This window comes from Phragmites australis, chromosome 10 (genome assembly GCF_958298935.1).
Source record: "Phragmites australis chromosome 10, lpPhrAust1.1, whole genome shotgun sequence".
Lineage (NCBI taxonomy): Eukaryota > Viridiplantae > Streptophyta > Magnoliopsida > Poales > Poaceae > Phragmites > Phragmites australis.
Genome location: NC_084930.1, coordinates 25,218,956 through 25,238,692, shown reverse-complemented (window position 1 = coordinate 25,238,692; position 19,737 = coordinate 25,218,956). Strand labels below are relative to the sequence as shown.

Here is a 19,737-nt window from a genome sequence, read left to right as displayed (position 1 = left end):
AGTTGCCGCCGCAACTCCACCGTGCTATTAAATGTACGAGATGTCTTCTAGAGAAAGATGAATAGACGTTTCTTGTCCGGATACTCCGGGTAAGTCCGAAGACTTCGAATTATACAGATCTGGATACTCTGAGTGAACCCAGATACTCTAGCCATCCTTTTCTCTATCCACCATTTCCACTAGAATTCAGATTATCTGACTTCACGGTAGAGTAAATTTATTGTGATTTTATTCCATCCTGAGCCATTGAATATTAGATGGATGAATAGGATCCTGTGCTACATCTCGAACAATATATTTGCTACAACCCCCCTCACGTTGCTACAGTCTTTGCTCGAGCTCGGCTCGTCTCCCACCTCGCCGCCGTCTTCCTCTCCTCTCTGATCGCTTCCGCCGCAGCCACGGGACCATCGCCGGGACTTGACACCATGGACCGTTCCATGCCCCCACCCCCGCCGCGAAACCCTAACCCCTCCTCCTCCTCCTCCGCCTCCATGCCGCCTCCACCACCCCCGAAACCCTCGCAGCCGGAGGCGGAGGCGGAGGCGGCGTCGCAGACTGACGCATCCCCGGCGGAGGGAAGCGCTAACCCTAGCCCGTCCTCCTCTATGCCGCCTCCCCTGCGCTCAAAACTCTCGCAACCTACACTGCAGCCGGAGGCGGATGCGGCATCGGAGCCTGGCGCGTCGGCGGCGGGGGCGGAGGCGGAGTGGAGTGCGAACCCTAGCCGTCCTAGCGCGAGCGAATCGTCGGCTGATGAGGCCGTGAACGCCAGCGGGCCCTCCTCCGGCGACACCGAGATGGAGGAGGCGGCCGCGCCGCCAGCGGAGCGGCAGAGGCAGCAGCAGCGGCCGAGCGCGCCGTACGCCATTCCCGAGTGGAGCTCCGCGCCGGGCCACCCCTTCTCCCTCGAGGTGCTCAAAGACGGCACGATCGTCGACCAGCTTGACGTGTGAGTCGTCGTCTCCGTAATTATGTTAGTTTGATTTGAGGATTTCGTTTTGGTGTGGTTGTGATTTTTGGCTATTTCCTCTGCGCATGTCTTCATAAAGGATAATTTGTGGTTATTCACGCGGTTAGTTTAGTTGGTAGTGATGTTTAGCTCATGATTATGTGTTTTATGGTTGTGTGGAACGAGTAATCCTTAGTGCTCTAAGGAACGTTAGCTAAGTTTGCTTCCTCACATTCCTCACATTTTGATTCGCTGCATTTGATATGGCTTGCTGTCTTGTTGAGACATTTTTACACTGGAACTTAAAGTGTCCTCTATAGAATTATGTTGGTCAGTTATATTACCAAGATTTGGGTTGGTCAAATGACTGGCGTTACTTGTTGCAGGTCCAAGAAAGGAGCTTACATGTTTGGTCGAATTGATCTATGCGATTTTGTACTGGAGCATCCGACTATTTCTCGATTTCATGCTGGTATGTTTTAGCCATTTTCTTGTCAATTATGACATGTTTGGAACTGAAGTAGATGTTGTTGTTGTTGTTGTTGTTACTTTGAAACCATGGCAAATCAGGAATCTGTGTTGTAGCTGTCTGCTTAGCTGCATTGCCTAGCTGTCTGGATGGTTCCCATTTCCAAACAAAAACTGGAAATACTTTTGGACCAGCAAACTAGGTCACCTTTTATAACTGATTCCTGAGATAGCAGGCTGGAAACCTGGGAGCTGGTACATCCCCAGTATTACTGAACCTTGCGGAGAACAGTGAGCACAGTTGACATTCATGAACACATTAAAAATGATATTGCATCAGGAAACAATGCACTTTGCTCAACCTTTTTATTGAGGGTAAACATTGCTTTAAAAACTGTTTATTCATTGCCAAAAAGCTCAAAATTGTGTGGATGACCTCATAACAATGAAATAAAGTTGAATCAAGAGATTGTGCATTAAAATTTATGGAATCAATATACTAATAAAGCAATAATACTTGATTTTGTTGAATGGTACCTTTCCATTAGTTTGGCTAGGGAGTTCTATGTCAAGTCCATTGTGCATACTCTATTGGTGAAATCGCAACTATTAATGACTTGGTGACAACATAAGGTAAAGTAGCAAACTAAATTGATCCCTTTTTGTTGATGATACTGATATTTTATCAGCAATGACATGTCATTTTTGTCAAAAGAAAGCATTTTCTTAGTATGCTATAACATATGAATGTCATTTATCTGTATATAGCATAAAGAACCTAATACAGCAAACTTGAGAGACTGGGTTAGCAAAATTATGCAGTAGGTTTTCTTGCTTAAATAAGGGGTTCTATATTTTTCTTACAATTTATTACTTGAATCGTCTTTATAAACAATTGTTCCTCCTTGTTTTGAATGTTCTGTGATTTCATCTAATAAAGGAATACAAATTCTGTGGTATTTATCACAATGGATTTCATTTTTAGTGCTTAAGCAGTGCACTCATGAGCTGCTTTTATGTTTTTTTAGTTCTGCAGTTCAGAAATGATGGGAAGGTTTTCCTTTATGATCTTGAAAGCACACATGGGTCTTTCATCAACAAAACTCAGGTAATATGGATTTCTGATAAGCCTTTCATTTTTTCTTTTGAAGATCTTTATATCATTACACTACATGAAGGCATTATATCTGTCTTTTTAATTAGTAAGCGGCATGATTTGTGTTGGTAGTATACTAGCATTTTATGTTGTTGCACTGCTGATTCACCAGTCTGTAAATTAGCCACATCCATGACCTAAAAAATTATAGAACAGTTCAATGTGTATCCTTTGTTCCTTTTATGCTAGCTGACTGCTGTTCCTTTGAGCTATTTTTTCCTCTAGCTTTTCTGTACGATCCCTTTTGTTCTACAAAAGTAACAGCTTTGTCACATGTTCATACTCTTGCAAATTCTTACTTTTTAGAGTTATACATGTAGAATATGTTAGGCTATTGATCAATGTGTCATGTCAATGCTGTAATTTCTTCAAATTGATCTAGTCGACTCTCTATTTGACTGGCATGTGTATCTATCTGTTCCTTATCTCAAATTTTTGAACTTCACTGTATATTGTCTATTGTTTGTATTGATGATATATTACTAAACTAGCAGATCAAGAAGAAGTTGTACATGGAGATTCATGTCGGAGATGTAATTCGATTTGGGCAGTAAGTAAGCTTGTTAACCAAATTTTTCCTGTTCCTTATGTTTAATTCTAGAGAACTTGTTTCCCTTTTCTCTTCGTCTTCCATTTCTTATTCAGAAGTTACTTCATAAATTGCAGCATTGTGGTGTTGAATATTCCCAACATGATCTCTCAATAGTGCCTTATTTTGTTATGTTTGACAGTATTTAATGTTTCTAGCCTCTAAGTAACTTTGTTGCATAACTTCCTTGTTCTGGAATCAAAGCTTAGTCCATGGTAGAATTTGTGAACACAGGATCATTGGTGTACTAATGTTAAACAATGACATGTATTCAGTGGCTAGTTCTTCATGCTTTCAGCAGAACCTTTGGTTTTACTAGGATTTCTTGTGGTTATAGTTGGCTCACTATCCGTATTAGATATTATAAAACCATGACTGCATTATATGCTTGACAAATGCCCTTCAAATGGATCAGAAAGTCCAAAAGGTTGAAGAAGGAAATAATGTTGGTAAATAAAAATGGCACTATTCCTCTGTAACTTCTAGTCACATCCTTGCTAGTTCTTGTGCTAAGTTATTTTTTCCCCATCAATTTTTATTTTGTTGTATTATTTTGGGGACCTGTTTACACTTTTGTATTTATTTGGTGTTGTTTTCACTTGGTTAACTTGGACTTAACACTCCTCTTACGTATTAACCAGATCATCACGCTTGTACATTTTTCAAGGACCATCTGAGTTGATGCCTCCAGTAAGATTCTGAAACTCATTTAATTGATTCATCCGTCACTCTGCAATTTTTGTCATTTTTGAGGATTTACTTTCTTGCTGCTGCATCCACATCATAATCAAAGTGAATTGATGATGCAACAAGCAGCCTACTGTTCTTAATTTATGCTTCATGAGGTTACCTATAGGTGAAAATACAAACCAAATTAAATGTATTATGTTTCTCATTAGTCATTACTGATTTTGTAATACTTTCTGACATTGTATCAGTTATATTCAAAATGTAAGTAAAGCAAGGCCTGGTATATGATATCTGTGTGCTGTTGATTTTCCTTTTATCAGTATTTTTTTCTTGACCATGAGGAGAGACTCCCTCGGGCATTTATTAATTTTAAGGTAGGGGAGTACCAAACCCTTGCTGGCCAGCAAACTTGCTGAAACCAGTTTCTCAGGGAGTACCCACAAATTGGTGCATCACGGGTTGAAGCCCGGGTGGCCGTCCCTTCTACTGAAGGCACTTAACCAGCTGAGCTACTACTCAGTTCGCATCAGTGCTTTTTTATAGGTTTTTGAGCAATATTTAAGCTACAAAGGATTTTGAAATACTTAGAGAAACTTTTTATTTCGGTGTTAAATAAAGATAAATTATCATACAAAAAATTTGAAAGTTTTTTAATATGGAATCCGAACAAATTAACTAGTTATCCTACCTTAACTGTTTAAGTCTAACTTTTAGATCTCATGCTTCTTAATTGCGAGAGACCACTTATCAATGTTGTCATGAGAATCATTTTAAAGTCCTGTAAACACTGTCAACATATCCTGTTGTTTCAGCTTCTATGGGTTCAGTTTCTTATATTCACTTGTTTCTTTTTCATGGCAGGAAAAAGATATGCAGAAGCTCCGAGATGCTAAGATTCAACAAGATATTCTTGATCGCGAAGCTTCCCTATCACGTGCAAAAACTCAGGCTGCTTTAGCAGAGGGAATCTCATGGGGTATGGCTGATGATGCAGTTGAAGAATCTGCAGAGGTTAGTTGTCTGTTTCTACCAAGGCTGGTGGTATTTATAGTTTTAGATAAAAACTTCTTATGGAGCTATTCTCAAGTTCTAGCTACATCATTTCATATTTTGCAGCAATGCAGCTCTTCCCTAATTGGTTTTCACAAGTTGCTTTGTGTTTTTTATTGAACATGTTTTGTATCTTAGGATGAAGCAGATGAAATCACCTGGCAAACCTACAAAGGTCAGCTTACTGATAGACAGGAGAAAACACGCAGCAAGATAGTAAAGCGAATGGAGAAGGTAAGCACTGGTTCTACTAAAATATCATTACTCTTGATGATCGTTGCAAGCTCTCATTTATCCAATACTCTACTACGGCGAAAAATCTAATGTGGTTGCATGTGAAATCACCACTTTTGAGTGCCTTGTTCATCCAACGGGAAATCTGGTGATATGTGATGAACGCAAAAGTTTACATTTGGAATGTTCTGGCCTTATAGTCTTGGCCATTATTTCAGGTGTTAATTTCCAATTAAGCAAATGGGGGCAAGTGGAGCAGCAATTGCTTTTTGAACTGCACAGCAGAGTCTATTAATACTTTATCATCTCTAGAGCTATGATTGCATTCTGAACTGCAATTGCTTTTTGAACTGCACAGCAGAGTCTATTAATACTTGGCACCGATTGTTTCACTTGGCCTATGACCTGATAATAGCTAACACCTTCTTTAGAAAGAAACAATCCCATTTAGTGACCTAGTAGTGGCCACCACTTTAGCCAGATCGATTGTCTTTGCTAGAAGAGAGGATAGACATGCTTGCTTAGATTGTAAGGTGATACCTACAGAGTGTGTTGTCCCTCAACATAAGCTTATGGTGGCAGATTTTTGCTTCCGCATACGTGTTTGATGGGACAAGCGTGCCAAAATTGCAAGAACGAAGTGGTGGAAGCTCAAAGGAGAGGCGGCACAAAATTTTAAGGAGAAGGTTATTAACGGGGGCTCTTGGAAGGAAGGGGAGAATGCAAACGACATGTGGATGAAGATGACAACTTGCCTTAGGAAGGTGGCTTCAGAAGTGTTTGGGGTGATCAAAGGAACCAAGTGTGAAGCTAAAGACACTTGGTGGTGAACGAGGATGTTTAGAAGGCTATCAAGTAGAAGAAAGAATGTTTTAGATGCTTACACCTTGACAGGAGTGCGGACAACATAGAGAAGTACAAAATAACAAAGAAGACCGCAAAGCGAGCTGTGAGCGAAGCAAGGAGTCAGGCTTATGAGGACCTTTATCAGCGGCTGGGCACAAAGGGAGGAGAAAAGAACATCTATAAGATGGTCAAGATCCATGAAAGGAAGACGAGGGACATCAACCAAGTCAAATGTATCAAGGATGGGATCAGTCGACTTCTGGTGAGAGATGATGAGATCAAGATTAGATGGCGATAGTACTTCAACGAACTGTTCAACGGGGTGAATGAGAGCTTTACCATTGAGCTGGACGAATCTTATGGTGATATCAACATACAATTTGTACGAAGGATTTAGGAAGTTGAGGTCAAGGAAGACTTAAAAAGGATGAAATGAGGCAAGACGATAGGCCTTGATAGTATCCCCATTGAGGTGTGGAGATGTTTTGAAGACATAGCGATAGTATGGCTAACTAAGCTCTTCAACCTTATTTTTCGATCAAATAAGATGCCTGAAGAATGGAGAAGTATATTAGTATCAATCTTCAAGAATAAGGGAGATATTCAAAGCTGTACTAATTACTATGGAATTAAGTTGATGAGCTATCACAATGAAGCAATGGGACATAGTTATTGAGCATCGCCTAAGAAGAATGACGGGCATTACCAAAAATAAATTTGGTTCTGTGCTTGGGAGGTCGACTATGTAAGTGATTTTCTTGATAAGGCAACTTACAGAGAGATATAGGGAACATAGTTATTAAGGCGTTGAGGCGCTCAGTGGTGTTCGCTGCAGCCGTCGCTTTGCTGCTCGTGGCGTCGCCTTAGCGCATCGGGATGCCATATTGGTCAAGGTGATGCCGCGAGGCCGAACTAGCGCACGACGGAAAATAGAGAGGGAAGCAGAGAGCGCGTGCAGGGGAACATGCGGGGGGGGGGGGGGAAGAAGAGAGGGAGCTTGGGCGGGAAAAAGAAAAGAAAGAGGCAGAGAGTGCGCGCGAGAGAGCTCTAGAAGACCATAAAGAACACCAGAAACCACTCACCAGATCCGCCGTCGCTGCCCAGTCCGCCGCTGTGACAGCCCAAATGGCTTAGGCATATCATTAAGCATCATAAGCATCATTAACATCATGTTTAATTATTTCAAGCAATTATTAACATGCAATTTCAATTAAACATAAATTGTGAAAATTAATGTTAAGTGGTGCTTTGTGAAGCAACTCACAATATTGCTATGAAACATAAGGTTGGAAACAATTTTAGAAATTAGTCCATGTTAAATGTGGAATATTAGTGATTTTTCCCAAATTTTTGGGAATGATTTTGAAGGTATAAAAAGTACCACAAGTTAGAAAAGCTTGCATCTTTGGAGAATTTTAGATTGAAATTAGCTCAGGCATTATGAGTCAAACTAGTTAAAATGGGTTGCACATGAATTGTAGTTTCACACAAAATTTGTCCCACGAATTTTTGACCTCAGGAAGACCTACAAATGAATTAGAAGAAGTGGTGGGGATATTTTTACTCGGTGGTCACTGTTCATCGGGCCCACCCGTCATCCCCTCTCTTTCTCTCGGCCTCTCCCAGCCGAGCTGCTTCCAGAGGGCGACACCGGCATTGCTGACTTTGGTGGCCAAGCCACGTCGCCGGCAAGCAAGCCACGACACTGTAGCATCCAGAGGCATGGGCCATCGCCCTTATCTCTTCCCCCCTCGCTGATCTCTCCTCTCTCTCCCACTCGTTCGGCTGAGTCCAGAGCAGAACGCACAGCAGCGTCGCCGCCCAAAATCCACTGCGCCGAGGAGCTTGATTTCACCCCGGCCAAGCTCCCCTAAGCACTGAAGGGTGGCGTTAGGACCCTCATTGAGCTCATCCACCGCTTCCCTTGGCTTTTCCCGCGCTAATCGACCTCGGCAGACGCTTCTTCCTCGGCGTCGGTGCCCTTCTTCCCGCCATTCGCCGTCAATCCGCCGTGTTATCGCTTCTTCGGCCGAATCAATCCCGCGGTAAGCTTCCCCGCGACCTCTTGAATCCTTTGCGCGCATCCATTTTTGTTTGGCGCGTTGCTGGCGTGCTCCTCTGTGATGGCTGAGCCGCTGCCGCCTCTCCAAGCACGCTGCCAACCGAGCCTTCGCCGGGCTCATAGGCAACCAACCGTTGTGTTCTCCATCACACGTAGAAGCCGTAGGTGCCATCGGCCGGGCCGTTTGGGTTGTCGTTCGCCACCGGCACGATTGAACCGAACCGTCGTCGTGTTGCTGCCGCCGTGCGTCGTCGCTGTCGTTGCCGCTCTCCGGACTTCGCTGTCGACCACGTATGCCACCGATGGATCCATCGTACCGTGCTGGCACTAGTGACGCTTGCTGGCCGAGCTACGCCATTGCTCGTCGCCGGCACTGTGCCGCCCCACCTATGCTCGATTTTGATTTGTGGTCAAAGCACCCGGGCGCGTTGTCAGCGACTGTGGCTAGCTCGGCCTGGGTGGAAATAGGATTCCTGCCTATTTTTTTATTTGGATATTCCAGAAAATGCAAAATAGAATTAGTTTTGCATTGATAAATCGGCTGAAGCACTTAAAAATGCATAGAAAATTGAATGTTGCTCTAAAAATTGTGAAACCAATTTTGTTAGCATTGTTTTACCATTCTCTACTTGTTAAAAATACTAGTAGTCATGAATTATGTGCTGAGATTTAATGGTTTAATGAAATATATTTAAGCTTCATTAATTCATAACTAAATATTGGTAACTCCAAAATTGATGAAATCAATTTTGTTAATCTGGTTAATTTATGCCCTGTATAGTAAAAATAATCACTTATATGTTAGATATGATTAAATTTCTATTTAGGGTGAAGCTTTGTTTTAAGCATGTTACTCCAGGAAATGTTAAATGTTTAACATTAATCCAAATTAGGAAATAATTGATGCCTTAGACTCATGATATGAAAGCATTGCATCTCCACTATTGACATACACTGTGGAGCATCCGTCATTGCACGTCATTCATATTCATCATTGCATGCGTTCTTCATTAGTGAACGAAGGTCCGGAGCGTGGTGCGAGCGTGATCGAGGACAACGCCAACCTTCCGCATTTCTGTGAGTTCTGTTTGGGAAGTATCGGGCAAACCCCAAAGCAGCAAGGCAAGCATCTAAGCATACTGCACCCTTTGTTCAAATTAAATTGAGTTTAAAATTGATAAATTATGCTTTATGTATGTTTGCATGTGTTGAGTCCAGTGTCAGGTTGATATGGGTAGAATATATGTTGATGCATTATCTCTACCTTGACTTAATGATGAATCCTTATCCTTGTAGCCTTGATGATATAATTGGTGTATAGCTTCAAGGATTATTCAAAATGCTCAGCAATGCTTATGTCCTCGGTAGAAATAGAGCCACGGTGTTGCTGTTGTTCGCGAGCTTAGGGCTTAATCACTGTTCACAGATACAAAGATGAGGTTGAGATGGATGATTGAGATTTGAGATTGAAGTGAGATGTGGGTGGTGTTAGGGGTATCTTCTGCCCAGGAGGAGTTCTCTGGGTAGTTCGGGAGAGGAGCCCGGTGTCATAGACCGTTTGCATCGTTTTAAAGCCGTCCGTCGGTACCGTTGGCTTTAGCACTTTCCGTACCCACTACATGCTGATCTAATGGTAAGGTAAGCCGATTATCATATGCCGTGCCGACACTTGCCTTGCGGCTCTATGACGCGTAAAAAAGAAAAGAAAGGAGAAGTAAGGTGGCGGGGAGCTGGAGGTGTCCGGGACACGCTCGCGGTAACCCCGGTGCTATAGGGGTATTGCAAGTGGTTGGTTCTGGGTATGAGAGGTTGACACGAGTACCCCTTGTGTGTACTTTTGCGAGTAGCACAAGCCGAATGGTCCTCGAGTCGTGTAGGTAAAGTTGTACCCCCTGCAGGTTGTAAAAATATTTTGAAATACCGCGCTCTCGGTCATGAGCATGCTATTGTTTCATTTGTATCGGTCGTAGAGTTTACGAATGTGGGATAAGGTTATGGTATGATGAAAATGGTTGGTGCGTTTGTTGATGAGATGGTTCTTTTTGCATATGTTTATGTTGAATCTTTTTACTCTATGTTCATGTTGGCTAAGTGTAGGTGCTCACACATGTGTCTAGGTTGCTTACCGTATATGTTTTGCTTAACCTTGTGGCCTACTCTTGCTAACAACTCAATGCATAATCCTTGGAGTCAAGCTATGTATATGTGCTCTGTTTGAATTAAGTTTTGCGAGTACCTTCATACTCATGCCTGCGCTTTCAGATTCTGCTAGTGAGGGTGAGACGGTGTTTGGCTACTTTGTGCCCGCCGATGCAGGTGGTGGATAAGAGTAGTTTTTGCTTAACCTTGTGGCCTACTCTTGCTAACAGCTCAATGCATAATCCTTAGAGTCGAGCTATGTATATGTGCTCTGGTTGGATTAAGTTTTGCGAGTACCTTCATACTCATGCCTGCGCTTTCAGGTTCTGCTAGTGAGGGTGAGATGGTGTTTGGCTACTTCGTGCCCGCCGATGCAGGTGGTGGATAAGAGTAGTGCATCCTACTCTAGTGAGGCGTAGCTTTTGGGGTAGAGCTTAAGGGCATATGACTCCACTCTCCTTCTGTTGTTGTTAAGGTTTCTCTTTGTGTAAATGGTTGCATGCTTAAGAACTTGTAATCTAGCTTTAATTACTCGCTCTTTCTTAAACTATGTTGTGATGTATATGTTGGAAAGACATGTGTTCCGATCTTGAGCATAAAACACGTGCCGGGACTACCGGGATGGTATTCTGGTTAATCATTGAGGTTGTGATTATGAATAATGATCCTTCTGATGATTAATTAGAATACTGTTTGGACGGTTCCTCACAGCCGCCATTGCCTCACCAGCCATCGGCCCTTTGCTCAGTCCGCCCTCAGTTGGTGTGTCATCGCCTCCCCAATCCCCACCTCCTCCAATGCTCCACGCTCTAGTCTAGCATGCCTCCTGCCCCTCTGCCGTTCGCGGACATCGCCTCCTGCCATGCCCTCCTCTGCTCAGTGCTTCAGTCTGTCGGATCTGTGATCTGCTCCCCTGCGGTGGCGCGTGGTCTCCTCTGAAGGCTGCAGCGTCGCTGGCGCAACTCCTCTTCCACCGTCCACTGGACTGGATTGGTACTTGCTTTGCTCCATGCCTCCTTATTGCTTTGCTTGTGTGCTCTAGTGCTTTGCTTGCTATTAGTTGTGTACTGCTAGTTGCAGAGGTGGATTATTTGCTACTTGTGTATTGCTCTGCTTGCTATTAGTAGTGTACTTGTGTACTACTATTAGTTGTGTACTATTCTTGTTTAATAGATTATGCTTGTACATTCAAGTGAAGTATGGGGTCGCCTCGCCTCACGTCATACCTGCCTAAAAGGTGTGAAGGTAGTTAGGCGCCTCGCCTTACCTTATTGTCGTAATAACTATGATAGGGAACAAAAGAAGGATTTGCACATGATATTCGTTGACTTGGAGAAGGCTTGACAAAATATTGAGGAATTTCACGTGGTGGGCCTTAGAGAAACACAAAGTCATAACAAAGTACATTACCCTCATTAAGGATATGTATAATAACGTTGTGGCAAGTGAAGGCGACACCGATGATTTTCCGTATAAAATAGGACTACATCAAGGATCAGCTTTGAGCCCTTATTTATTTGCTTTGGTGATAGATATGGTCATAAGGGACATACGAGGGGATATCCCTTGGTGTGTGCTCTTTGCTCACGATGTGGTGCTAGTTGACGAGAGTAGGATAAGGGTTAATAGGAAATTGGAGTTGTGGAGATATACTTTAGAATCAAAAGGTATTAGACTTAGTAGAACCAAAATCGAGTATATGAGGTGTGATTTCGGTGCTACTAGGCATGAGGGGGAAGATGTTAGTCTGGGTGGAGAGGTGGTTTTCAAGAAGGATACCTTTCGATACTTGGGATTGATGCTACAGAGGGTTAGCAATATCGATGAAGATGTTAGTCATAGAATCAAAGCCAGATGGATAAAATGACGTGTAACACCCTACTTTACAACTAAGCCTAATTATTTGAAAATAGTACATTTTGACAGCATTTCCTCTATAGAGAGGTATAACTGACCAAAAGAAAGATCTCAGGCAGACAGAAACAGATATAACCAGCATATATATAGAGTCCGCCACGACGCTACCAGCGTCGTACCACAACATAAACAAAAGCAAACGACAGACCATCAGACACACCACTTATATACACCGGTTGGGCTATCGACATCGTGATGAGGTAGTGTGTGCAACTACCCAGATCCAACCCCAAAATGCACATCAGCAGCTAAACATACCTGTAAAGATTTAACAGGGGGTGAGACGAGCTCAGCAAGTAACAGTTATGAATATAAACATATCTCACTCAGTTCAAAGGTATTAGGGAATAAAACATTCTTCTCACGACACAAAAAAACACCTGGTTTTAAAGAGAATATCCTTTCAGAATATTTGTCGAGATAATAACGACAAACTTCAACCCGGTCTCCCATCAAAATATGGCATTCAACTCCCAGAATTCTGTATTCTCTAGATATCATAAAAAAAATGTATGAATGCCATGATGCAACTCCATTTGAGAGCTAGACGATGCCAACTTCTCATGCAACTCCATGTACCGGTACGAATCACGCTCGATGGCAGTGATCGGCCTTTATCACCATATGAAGTGCATAAATGCGTATGTATGCATGTGGATTGACGTCAATTCTTTATTTCTTTTTGAATGGCTCATGATAAAACCACAACTGATTCATGAAGACAAACTGATTCATGAAGACAAAGGTACAATCCAACTCAATAAGAAAAGCATTGATTTAAATAATCGAATGCAGCGACATCCATGATTTAAATGGATCAAAAAAAGAAAACCATATACTTCAATTTTGTTTGCAAAAGAAGTAAGATATGAATATAAACATAGCATGGAACCACATTCCCACGTTACTTGCCTTTTACCCAAAAGCGACGAAGAGATTTCGATCAAGAACGCCCAGAAACAGTACCACCTGTACAGGTATGCTATTAGAACTAAAACACATTTAAAACACATAAAATATGAAGCGTCAACTCTACGTCTGAAAACGTCGCGTATACGCCTACATTCCGAAAAACTGAACAGACAATTGTATCACATGAAATAATACACTATTTCCAATTCAGAGTCGAACTAAAATGCTCATTAATTAGACTTTGCTCCGATGAACGAATTAAATACTTCGACTCGGATGTCGTATCTTTGAATCAACAACGATTATCAAAACGAATCAAACTATTGATCACATGAAATGATACGACACGAATTGCTTGATTTGATTTAATCAAACCACAATCGTCCAGAAATTACCGAGAAATCGCCTTCGAAAGATTGACGACGAATCCGACAAAATTCCGAAATTTCCAACTTTCCCCATTTTTTTTCCTTTTCTCTTTTTTTTTCTTCCCCTTTTTTTCTTCTTTTTTTTTTCTTTTTTCTTTCTTCTTTTCTCTTTTTTTTTTCTTCTCTCTCCTTTTTCCTTTTCTTCTTCCTGGCTCTTCTTCAATCGGCTGTTGGCTTGCTCCTTTGGTCAAGACAGAGAGAGAGGGAGACCACGGCGGCGGCATGCGGGGCACGGCAGCCGGCCTGGCGCGACGGCGGCGCAGGCGCTCGGCGCAGCGGCGAGGCGTGGCCGGTCAGGTGGCGTGGCGAGGCGCACGGCACGCGGGAGCTGGGCTCGACCGGCAAACGGCACGGGGCAGCAACGCTCGCCAGCAGCGCGCACAGCAGCGGCGCGATGGCCGGCACGCGGCGGTGAGGCAGGAGACGAGCGGCGCAGGGACAGAGAGAGATAGACAGAGAGAGAGAAAACAGCGACAGTGGGAGTGAGAAGCAACTGGATGGATCGGGTTGAAGGCCGATCCATCCGGAGCTTTATCCATTTTTTTTATTTTTTATTTAAAACAACGAACGGTCTAAAATTATTGGGCTTGTTACGGGTTACAAAGTGCCCGGAACGGACATATGAATAGCAAAATGGGTTCGTCTCGACGAGATGAACGCAACCGCGGTCTCTGATCGTCCATACGAGCAACGGATCAAAAAGTCAACTTTTTGTCAAATCTCTCTCTTTTTTTCTCAAAAAATTTAGTATTACATGACGCCAGGCTTCTGGCATCATCTGTGGCAAGAGGGTGCCATAAAAGTTAAAAGGTAAGTTTTATAGGACGACGATTCGACCTATGATGTTGTATGGTGCCGAGTGTTGGCCAACTATAAGACGGCTTGTTTAGCAGTTAAGTGTAGTAGAGATGCGTATATTGTGATGGATTTGTGGTCATACAAAAAAGGATCGGATCCAAAATGATGATATACGTGATAGGGTAAAGGTAGCGTCAATTAAAGAAAAGTTTGTCCAACAAAGGTAGAGATGGTTTAAACCATAGTTGTTACGGCGGCGTGGCGAGACACGATGACCCACCACCTTCACAACTTTACAGCGCCTATGGTGCGCGATGTGGCAGCGCCATACACTTCGGCATGGCGAATACACACATCATAGTATAGGATAGTACGATATTATATTAGCAAATGACATTGTAAATGTAGCCCGAAAGTGATAGTCTAGGATTTTAGCAAATTGAAATAGCGATGTATAGCTGATTTGCTTTTTTTGTTTTTTCAGTGAGCAATTGACCATCTTACATGTGGGACCCATAGTCATGCACTTAAAAGCTCAACACAGCACGCACGACACGACACCATGGCTTCATTCTTATCATCTCTCTCTCTCTCTATGTGGGTGGCGGTGGGCGGGCGGATCTAACACGACAACGGAGTGGCGGACGGATATGAGCACGGGCGGCGCCGCGGCGGGCGGATCTGAGCACAGACGGCGGACGCCACACACGCGGGCGACGTGGCGAGGTCCAGTTTACTGCCACACCACTATATCGTCGATATGACGAAACGACACAGCGACGCCTTGATAACTATGATTTGGACATATTCAACGGAGGCCTCCAGAGTCACCTGTGCATGGTGAGACCCTAAGGCGCATTGATAATTTGAAGAGAGGCAAGGATCTCCCAAACCTAACATGGGAGGAGTCTGTAAAGAGATACTTGAAGGAATTAAATATCCCCAAAGAACTATCTATGAATAGAAGCACGTGAAAGCTAGCAGTGCACGTGCTAGAACCGTAACTTATGCATCAGTCTTCTTGTACTGTTATTACTTTTGCTATTTTTTACTATTACTAGGACATTTATTATTATTGTTGGTGTTTTCTCATCATCTTTTTAGTTGGATCTCATGGGTTTCATCTCTAGCCTACCTCAAGCCTACCTCAAGTTGCTTGGGACAATGGCTGTGTTGTTGTTGGTGGTGGCTCATTTATTAGTTGGTTTGTTCCTTTTATTGGTTCGATGACCATGCCTGATATCTCAAATACTTGTGATTCTTCATTTATATACAGTGCAATCAGTCAGTCTATATTTGGTATATCAGAGTGATGCCATTTGAAAGAAATCACACGTAGATAGAAATAAGCAACTTGTTGAGCATGCAATTGATGCTGCATGAACGGTGCTTATGCTACAACTCGGTTACTCTATGCGCCATGACGGTTGTAGCCCCCCTTACCATAAGATAACCAAAGGCTTCGAGAATTGATGATTGAGGGTTAACACATACACTTGTTTAATTTTAGAGAGTAAGAACTAGAAGCTAATATTGGCTTGCTAGTACTATGCTGGATAATAAGAATGTAAAATCAATTTGGATTCACCTACCATTTTATGTTTCTCGAAGACAAAATCAAGAATGACATTGAAATCGTGGATGTTGTTAGTTGTGCATTAGTTGTATTATCTTCAGGAAGTGCTTGCATTGAGTTAGGACAAATGTGAAGTCCTTCCTCATAGAGCCCTTCGTTACACTTTTGTGAAGGGCTTCAAGGGGCAGGTTCTCTAGAACTAGTCTAGAACTTGAAGGACCGAACCCTTCATCATTTTTGGTGCTACTGGGAAATCAAGACTCAAAGGAAATCAAGACTCAAAGAACAATCTCCTGCGCTAGCTGAGGGCTTATTATGTCAAATCCTCTGGGTTTTAGCCACCAATCATGTATAAAAAAATGCTGTAGGTGCATTGCCTTAGGTGTTGTTTGAGTTGCAGAAGGCCCTGCTACAGCTACTGTGCTCTTCTTGATATCCATGTCTCCATTTAATGACAATCCTTTTGTGTAGATAGAATGATAGATCAAAACTTCTGAAAAATTGTTTGAGAAAAGTCCACCCTACCTTTTCTGATGTATATACTGAGGCTCCGCACTTGTATATGATTGCATCTCTGCTTGTCATGAAGCTTTACCAGCATGCCATTCTTTTGTTTCAGATTGCCAACATGAAGAAAGAAATTGATGCAATAAGAGTCAAGGATATTTCTCAAGGTGGGCTAACCCAAGGTCAGCAAACACAGATTGCGCGTAATGAACAACGGATATCTCAGGTTAGTGGAGGATCAAATGCTTTACCTACATTTGTTAACATGCTGTCACCATCCATTTCTCATTTTGTGAGACCAACCTTTTTTTCTTCAGATTATGGAGGAGCTAGATAATCTAGAAGAAACTTTAAATGACAGTATACGGGAAAGTCTTGGTGCTCGTTCTGGAAAGGCAAATCGTGGTAGCCGTAAATCAAGTCTTGAGGAAGAAGATGACGTTCTTAGGTTTGTACACTGATAGATTTGACTTATGACTGCTACATTCTTGTATGATTTTTATACATGGACACATTGATACCTGAAGCTCCTCCCTCCCATTTAGCATATATATGCTGTTCTTTAGTATGGTTAAAGCTAGAGTATTACATGCTTGATCTCATGCGCTGACTAATGGATTGTTAAATAATTCAGTGATGATGATGATGAGTTTTATGATCGAACGAAGAAGAAATCATCTAATCAGAAATCCAGTGAGCAACAATCAGTTGAGACTGCTGATAGTCTTCTTGAGAAAAAGGATTCTATCACCAATGATATTATAAGTAAAAAGAAATTGCTTGAAGAAGAGAACCATAAGCTGGCTCAGAGCAATACTGCGGATGTTGGGGATGACCTTGATGCTTACATGAGTGGCTTATCATCTCAATTGGGTATGTTAGTACACTCCAATGACATTTATTGATTATTTATGAATATCAGTTGTGGATTAATGCAGAGTAGAGGCCTAGTCATGCGCACACAGTAGAATTTGGAAAAGGATACATGTTTTTTTAATTGATTTTCACTCAAATGACAGTATTAAATGACTAAATTATACACTATATACTTATAGCATTATCAATACACTATATACTTATAGCATTAAGTGATAAGGTACACACTGTTAGTGGTCATGCTATTTTTTCATTGTGTAAGCATCACTTTGCTTGGCCCTGAGCATAGGTTTAGCAACATTGATTAATTAGCCTGAAAGTTACGCATTTATGCACACTTATTTCCTACATCTATTTCCAGTTTTATATATAGTTCATTGTCTTACAATCTTCCAACTATCTGAACTATCTTGCAGTACATGATAAGATTGTCCGAATTCAGAAGGAACTGTCTGATGATCAGGCTGAGCTGGACAGAGTAGTTTACCTACTAAAAATAGCTGATCCTATGGGAGAAGCAGCTCGCAAGAGGGATCTAAAGCCACGAGAAGCAAAGACCCTAGCATCTAATGATAATCCAAGACCAGAACCCATCAAACAAAATAAAATTGCCCAAACCACTTCAACTGAGAAGCTCAAGGATTCTTCTAATAAAACTGTACTGGATAAACCTGCTAAAGTAGAGAACGATGTCTCCAAAAAGCAAGAAAATGGCAGCAAACCTGCATTCACCATGCCAAAACCTCAGTGGCTTGGCGACAAGAGGATTATAAAACCAGAAGAGAACTTCATAAATGAAGAAAAGGCAGATGCTGAGGAGCCTGATAATTTTGTGGACTACAAAGATCGAAAAGCTGTACTTTCTAATTCAGGCAGTGGAAAAGAGCTTGAAGACGCTGCTCCTGGTCTTATTTTACGGAAGAGAAAGCCTTCTGATCAGTCAGCTGACAGTGAAGCAGATTCATCTTCAGTTGAATCCGAAGCATCAGCTGCTGACGCTGTGGCCCTTCTGCTTAAGCATAAACGTGGTTTACAAACTTCAGAAGAAATGGAGGACAAGAATGAACAACATGTTAGCAAGAGAGAAGGGAAAAAATCAAAACAAAAACGTGTTCTGGGTCCAGCAAGACCAGGTTTTCTTGAAGCAGGACCAGATTATGAAACATGGGTGCCTCCTGAAGGTACGGAAATTGTGCTAATGTGTTACTGCATACCAGTCAATACCATGTGAATCGATTTGTGCCTTACTAATACTATTGTTGAATGTTCTGTAGGTCAAACTGGTGATGGGCGCACTGCGATGAATGATCGTCTGGGTTATTGAAGTTCTCTCAGCAATAGCTCTCACTGGTCACATTGCAGAGAACTGGAGCACGTGCCTGCTGCCTTACTGTAATGATTCTACGAGCATGTTCACATGGCGACCTGAGCCTTTTTGGGGCCATATTCCACGGAGTGATTGTTATAGGAGTTGAGATTGCTCATTTCGTGGATGACAAGCATGGAGGTAATAGGATTTTGTAATGTACATCTCTTCTCCAGGTCGCGGAGAAGAATTTGTATCACCATATAATGTAATAGGATTTTGTATCATTGTGAAATACTTGTTTTGTATTATCCATGTTACTTCACCCCTGGCGATAGCATAGTAAAACACATGGTAAACGGCTTGGGTGTGTTAATCTTTCACCCTGACCTTTTACATATATCCTCTGCAAACAATAGTGAAGGGTTTGATACCATGACTAGCCTTGGATTTGGGACGGTGCTAAGAAACAATAGCGGTAAGTTATAACAAAAATAGTTTTATTAGGTTATAATTATGATTTTGATGATTAATAATAACAGTCATTGTAATTAATATGTTTGTTAAGAATTTATAATTAGTAAGTCTTATAGATATAATATATGAAGAAACCATCAAAATCGAGATAAATATTGATTGAATTGGAGAAGTTTTAAAAAAAATAATTACACCAGATAGTTTGGTGATATCATAATTGTACACATAGTATTTTCTAGAAGGATGGAAAATCGAGCGGAAATAAAGTTGTACTCATCAGAAAGTTCGGTGATCAGAATCAGTGTATACCAGAATATTTAACAGAAGCTCTATAACTGTCGAAGACTAAATATCAATACATCAGAAGGTATGGTAATGAAAAGATAATGCACACCAAAGTGTTTTTTAAACTCAGAGAAGATAAAGCTATATACACCGGAAGGTCTGGTGATCAGAAGATCAATACAAATAGTTGAACAGTGAAGAAGTTAGCTCGGTCAGGCTCAAGTATACATACTGGATAGTTTGGTGATGAAGATGAAGTATACATCAGACAATCTGATGTTCAAAAGTGGTTCTAAATGGGTTCTAACAGCTAGTTTCTAAGGTTGTACACAACGGATGTTCCAATGTTTGTATTACTATTGTCACCGGATCATTCGACGTTCACAATAAAGTTGAGCCGTTGAAGCAACGGTTAGTAAGCGAGGTTGAGGCTATGTGGATCTCTAACATGAACTAGGGGTGGCTTGTG

General features: G+C 41.9%; 1 protein-coding gene across 1 annotated transcript; it reads left to right on the top strand.

Moving 5' to 3' along the window:
* Positions 1-306: 306 nt before the first annotated feature.
* Positions 307-18,882, top strand: LOC133930446 (uncharacterized). The gene is made up of 12 exons (XM_062377097.1): positions 307-952; positions 1,339-1,424; positions 2,449-2,528; positions 3,071-3,126; positions 3,807-3,855; positions 4,717-4,866; positions 5,044-5,139; positions 16,437-16,550; positions 16,642-16,772; positions 16,959-17,197; positions 17,617-18,381; positions 18,475-18,882. Exons 1-12 carry the CDS (start codon positions 429-431, stop codon positions 18,522-18,524), a joined length of 2,340 nt encoding a protein of 779 aa, XP_062233081.1. The 5' UTR covers positions 307-428; the 3' UTR covers positions 18,525-18,882.
* The last annotated feature ends 855 nt before the right edge of the window (positions 18,883-19,737 follow it).

Excerpts from the sequence above, each read along its gene's own strand:
- LOC133930446 (XM_062377097.1), top strand. The coding sequence starts at position 429 with ATGGACCGTTCCATGCCCCCACCCCCGCCGCGAAACCCTAACCCCTCC. Across the intron at positions 953-1,338 it reads ATCGTCGACCAGCTTGACGT|GTCCAAGAAAGGAGCTTACA; the intron begins GTGAGTCGTCGT and ends TACTTGTTGCAG. Across the intron at positions 18,382-18,474 it reads AACATGGGTGCCTCCTGAAG|GTCAAACTGGTGATGGGCGC; the intron begins GTACGGAAATTG and ends AATGTTCTGTAG.